At 45.4% G+C, this 6,396-nt stretch overlaps 1 protein-coding gene across 1 annotated transcript in view; it reads left to right on the top strand.

The window, feature by feature from the left end:
- The first annotated feature begins 6,059 nt into the window (after positions 1-6,059).
- The window catches only part of LOC104499646 (scale keratin-like), a 486-nt gene continuing 149 nt past the window's right edge, over positions 6,060-6,396 (top strand). Inside the window, 1 exon segment of the mRNA XM_010143177.1 lies at positions 6,060-6,376. Within this exon segment, the coding sequence (XP_010141479.1) occupies positions 6,060-6,376 (317 nt within the window).

Raw genomic sequence — 6,396 nt, forward strand, 5'->3', positions numbered from 1 at the left:
CGATGCTGTGGGGAGTATGGAGGCGATGGGGGCTACGGTGGGTATGGGGGTCTGTGGGGCTATGGTAGATCCTACGGGGGTGGCTATGGCAGGTTCGGCCGTGGCAGCTGCGGGCCCTGCTAAACCCAACAGGAAAATCTACTGCATAATGTGCAATTGAAAAGCAAAATGCAGATTCACCAGCGAGCAGATGAGTGACGGCTTTGTGAAAGCGCTCACAAACCTGCTCAGCTCAGTGCCTTCTGCACTGTCCCCTTTGCTTCCCTCTGAATTCTTCCCTGATAGCTTCACGGGTTCAGTTCCTTGTTATCTTCTGCTTTATCATTCTTGTGACTGATTGCGGTGAGACGTTTCACAACGGCTTTCAAAATGCATTCGACTCTGACATCTTGGATGCACATTTTTGACACTGTAATCTATTTTCATTCTGTTCCTTCTCATTAAAATTCTGTTGCATCATTCGAAACGTGTTGTTGTTTTGTGTCCTCATCCATTCTGAGTTTGCCAGCTGCTCTGGAGAAAGCTCCCTGTTGTACATAAGTCTGCACGAGGAGCCCTTGCTAAGCCTGTTGCACCGCTGGATTGCAACAGCGTGGTCACAACGCGCTGGCGGTGGATGGGCAGCAGCCTGATTTACACTTTAATTTATTAGAGTCCCCACTCGTGAGTTTGTGAGAGAATTCTCTGAAGCACAAGTGGCTGTTCACGCTCTGAACGTTGAGCTCTTGCTTACTCCACTGCAGACTTGTAATCCAATGTCATACGAGTAATTTCACCACCACAGCCCTTATGGTGGTGACTGATAGTAAATGAATAGTAAATTAATTTCTCTAGCACAGACCAGCCAAATCCATGTTATTGAATCGTCTTGCTCTCCAAAATCCTGTCCATGTGCAGAAGACATTTCTTCAAAACCACGCTAAGGACCATGTGCACACTGTCACAGCTGAGTTCCTGGGTTTGGGACTTCTTTTCTTCTGATTAAGTGATCTTAATAGGTAGCCTAAAACCGAACAGGAATACTGCACCATATAGGGCGTATCTTACCAGGTTATCAGTGAAGCGTGTAACCAGCTCTTGATTCAAGCAGATTCTTATCTCACAAGATAGTTTTCTTTGTTGTTCAGCTGCCAAAAGATCTCAGGCTACATATTTTACTACAATAAAAATACAGCTAAGCTTAATGTAACAGCGTCCTGAGATCATCCGACCAGAATTTGAAGGCAGAGTGTGAAGCAAGAGCTGAGCACGTGCCCAGCTCCTCTCCCCATAGCTGGGCAGTGAGCACAGCTCCCTTCCCAGCACTCACTACCTAAAAAGTCAGCTATAAATCTGCCTTTTGTTTGCTTTTATTCACTCCGGTAAATCAAATAGCTCTTCCAACAGGACCCACAGCTTCCACACTGGTACCCAGTATCAAAACAACAGCTGGGAGGAATGTTCTACCCGTTGCCAGGACCTGGAAATCTGTAAGAAAATCGGTTGTGGTAAAGACTCCGGTAACAAAAGGAGCCCTTAAGGATGGGTGCGCACCCAGCTCCCGCTGCGCTGTCCTGGGGGAAGGAACTAAGCCTGTGGGCTGGCAAGGTGACAACAAGGGACGGCGGCTGAGCCACTGCCCTCGGGGCAGGGCAGTCAGCCCCTGGCAGCTATTGGCGCTGGTGCTGGGCAGGAATGGGCTAACTGGGAACATGACTAAGCGCAAGCCTAACGCAGCGTGAATTCCCTGGAGCAGGAAGAAAAGCTTAGATCTCACGGGAATGGGAAAGTCACACGGTCTGGATCCTCCACAACAAAAATAGAGTTCCAGATCCATACCACCTCATTGTAAGATCTACCTCTCCAAGATCTACTTGCTGCTGCAGATGTAATCCCTCCAATTTGCATAAGCCCTAGAGGAAAAATTATTTTTAAGAGATGGTTAATCACTGGAGCACCGGAATACGGGAGGTCAGAGACAAGTGGTTGCTCTCATCCTGTACCTTGTCTCTGCTAAGAGCCAGTTCCATGTGAAGAAAAAAACTGTCTGAAGGCTCCCCTGATTCCCAGCACCCTGGAGGCCCTTTCTGACATGAGTTAGAAGCTTTGTTCCTTCTCTTTCTTGGCTTTCTTCCATCCCTTTCTTGGCTTTCTTCCATACAAACTAACCTGAAACCGTAGCTGGAAGAAGACCAAGTAATTAACTATGAAGAGGACATGTCCTCTGCTAAAGGTGGCTGGGAGTGAGGCCGTTGAGGCACAGGAGAGCAGAGCAGTTGGTAGGGCTGCGGTCTGGGATTCTAGTGGAGAGCTGACAGCTCCTACACAATCTATTGTGGAAATATTGTGGAAAATACCAGTCCTTAAACCCTACATCTAACGTTGCCTCCTCATAAATGACAAAGACTAATTTAAATTTACAGAAAAATAGCTGATATCTAGAAAACAGCTGCCTCTGGTGGTTTTGAGGAGGGACTTTATATACATTTCCTCAAACCGCCTGAAGAACCTGAGACTCCCATTAACACCAGCCCACATTTATCTCATGTGGTTCATCTCAAAGTGATGAAACCATTTTGCTCAATATTTCTGTTTATTTGTCAATTCCAATTCTCACACCACGTGAAACGCAAATGACAAAACAACTATTTCTTTCATCTCGGCATTTAATTGGCAAGACTCATTCCTTGTAACGTTCCATTAAATACAGTAGAGTGACAGGAGAAATTACGTCGGCTTCATTTATTTATCTCTTCTTTTATTGGTTGACATAATGAGGGTGGCTCAAATGTAAATTACAATTGCCATGTGCTTTAATACGCAGGTTTTTTCCCTTCTTCTTTACCCATGTCAGATAAAGTATAACTGATAAAATACTTTGTGAAATCAGCAGCCCCTCTATGACGCGGGAATTTGGAGGAAATTTAAAGTGCATTTTCCTCAGAGAAATGCACTTCTCCGAGGAAAAATCGAAAGATACGTTGCAAAGTTCTTTTTAAAATCATCCAAACCCATGTCTCGTCTCCCAGACTACCCAGCTGTCCGATTTCTTCCCATTTTAGAGTTGAATTCATTGGTCGCAACAAGTTTCTTAGACAAATTACATGCAACTTGTTAAATATATTGTTTTAGGAAGCTGAGTGTGTGTTTAAAACAGACACGGGTAAAACAGCTCACAGTTGGACTGAGAAAGTCCTGGAAAAGCTTCGAAAACATGATGACAGAGGGAGATGTTGGAGATCTCTGTGCAACAAAAAGTGAAGGGGATGAGAATAAATACATGAGCATTGGAGAAGCTTATATACCATCTTAAATAAATACCTAAATTATAGAAAAAAATCCTGAAATCCTGAGCTGATAAAGGGAACAGGAAGAGTGTGCTTGACCAGCACAATTTAATAAATATCTTTCAAAATGCTGGGCTGTCTGAATGCAACCACACACTTCCATTACAGCAGTGACGCACCACCTCACGCGTAAACTCCTAAGGAGGGTTTGGGAAGTGCCTAAAAACACACACAGAAAGTATTCAAACACCCTTTGTGAGTGTTCTTGCTCTTATAATCCCCTGGGGCCATCTCAAAGCCTGGAAAAAAGAACCTCATAATTGAAGTACAACTTCTGGCAGTTTATTTAACTGATCCATAGGCAAATTAGGGGTTTGTGAGGCTGGACCAGGCGCCACTTATTACTCTGAAATTTAGAATACGAGAACATGGGTGGGAAAATTTTCATCAAACCTTCCCTGTTAACAGCTGGGTGTTTCAGCTGAGCTTGTTGTCTCCATAGTCAATGAAAGCAAAATTATGATGTTTTGTAGGTGATACCAATTCTGTTAAAGTCAGCGTCTGAGACAGGATGAATCGTCTTGCAGAAATTCTTGTCCCTCCCCACTAAGTATTGGTGAAGCCTGAGTAATTTTGAGTGACAAGTCACTTGAAATCTTGGCACGTGCAATTGCAACAACATGCTCTCTGTAGGTGATGTCCTGTAGTAGGGAGAGGACGAAGGGAAAAACAACCCCGCAATGGTGCAGTAACTGTTCCTCGGATAATTCCATGGCTTTTCTGCCACCTACCTGATAAGTCTGGGGAGGAAATAGCCGAAAATTGTTTCTGTGTCAACCTTCAGTGAAACTTTGGTTCAACTCCTTTGTAAGGTGAAGGAGATCTAAGGGCAAATCATACTCCATTGTATGAACAAAAAACCCGAGAAGATACTGAGTGAACGAAAGCAGTGGTGAGCAGAAACATAAATTCACGAAGAAACTGAGGCATCTGCTCCTGCTCCACCACTGTCTTGTGTTTTGTCCTCCTTCAGAGCTGAGCAGTGTCAATACAGGTAGTTAGCAACTACTCATCTATTTGCACTTGCAGCCATCTGACACTGCAAGATAAACCCCATGTGAAAAATAAGTGAAAAACTACTGTTATCCCTTCAGAGAAAACTTCAGCCTTTCGTTTAAATGCTGTTCCAGGTACTAAAATTCTGCTGGTCTTGCCAAGGAAGATTCAGAATGTCTAAATCAAAGATCACTGGACAATATCCGTGATTACTATGGGTAGGGGACCTCCCTCGTGCTTGTGGGTGGGAAAAGGAGAAGGAGTCTTTCACCTCACTGAACATTTCATTGCAAAATGGGCGAGTAGATGAGATTACAGCCCAGACCTAAAGCACTTAAATACGATCGTGTACATGACAGCTGGTTAAAGCTCTGAGTAAAATCATTTCAGGAAGCTAATGAAGGAAGTGCTAAATAAATAGAACCAGTTTAATTCTTCCCGCAATGCCAGTGCGCAGGGTGGAATGATACCGGCGATGAAGCTGGTCAATTAGGCTTCAAGATGAAAGAGAACCGGGAGCTGGAATGTGCCTATCATGCTGTTTAGAGATTTAGGGTGATTTTGCAAACAGCAAACGAAAAGAGTTTCATCACTTTGGGAAGTTAAACGTACTTCAAAACTGGGGCTGGTTGGTGATGATGACTGCATGCGCAGCATGCCTCAGCCCCACCCCCCGGGCAATCTGGGCACTGTATAAAGGGAGCAGGTACACAGACCAAATCCATCTCCTGCTCCTCCACTCGCCTCTACATCAGGTAAGTCTGATGACGTTTCATTTCTTCCTGAACACCAGAATGTCTTTGTGCTGCAGCTTAGGACACTGTTCACCTCTGTTCTGCTAGAGGGTTTAGGGTTGGGTTTGGATTCTCTTTTTCTCCTCAGATACACTCAGTTCAGTGATTTGCTTCTCTGCATTTCAGGGCTACTTTAGGAACAAAATAGTATTTCCTCTTTTTTTACCATAAAAAGGGCTAAGTCACAAGTTTTCATAACCAGACGTTTAGCTGAAATAATAGTTTGCCAATTGTATTTTTACCCGATGAGGGAAATTTGCTCCTTGCATTTTACCAATCATCTGATCTACACGCTGTACGATATTACACTGCTATTCCAAGAAATATTTATAGAAATATTTTATAGGGTATATTTATTTATTACATCCAGTGTACAAATCTACCCTCAGGCTCAAAAACTTCAGGATTTTGCCAGAAGGATTACAGGGTATTTAGAGCTAAAAGGGAACGACTGAAAGTATGTCGCACCAAAGAGCTTGAATAGCAACAGGGACCAGGAAAGGAGAAGGAAGCTGTGTGGGGTTCCACACTCCATCCCTAAACCTGCCTCAGTCCCATTCAGTCTAGCAAGATGGTCAGCTCTGGGGCAGATCCTGCAGCTCTTGGCTTTCAGCCCAGGGAGGAGCACTGGTGTGTTTTAATAAAAAAATGTGCTGCCGACACTCTGTCTTTCTGGAAGAGAAGGCGAATTAAAAAAAAAAAAAGCATCAACAATTCTGGAGGCTTGGCGGCTGTGACAACCGCAGGGATTACTGGATGGGGATCAGCGCAATGCCGATCAACAGAAAGGGTAGTGAACAGCATCATCAGTTTTAGTTATGCATCTATTGGTGCCCAGTAGCCCAGCACCAAACCTTGACCTACTGCTCCAGTATACCTTGCACTTGATTTTCACACAGCTCTGTGCTCTCTGTTTCAGAATCACCTTCATCCCTGCAAAGAAATGTCTTGCTACGACCTGTGCCCCACCACCAGCAGCATTGCCTGCCCCCAGCCCATCGCTAACAGCTGCAATGAGCCTTGTGTCCGCCAGTGCCCCGACTCGACTGCTGTGATCCAGCCGCCCCCCGTCGTCGTCACCTTCCCTGGCCCCATCCTCAGCTCCTTCCCCCAGCAAGCCGTGGTGGGCTCCTCCGGAGCACCCGCCTTCGGGGGCTCCCTGGGGCTGGGCGGGCTCTATGGTGCTGGGAGCCTCTATGGCTATGGAGGTCCTCTGGGATATGGGGCCCGGTACGGATAAGGGGGCTCAGCCCTCTCCACCCCCCGGCGCGGGGACGTCG

This window comes from Buceros rhinoceros, unplaced genomic scaffold (genome assembly GCF_000710305.1).
Source record: "Buceros rhinoceros silvestris isolate BGI_N320 unplaced genomic scaffold, ASM71030v1 scaffold7929, whole genome shotgun sequence".
Classification (NCBI taxonomy): domain Eukaryota; kingdom Metazoa; phylum Chordata; class Aves; order Bucerotiformes; family Bucerotidae; genus Buceros; species Buceros rhinoceros.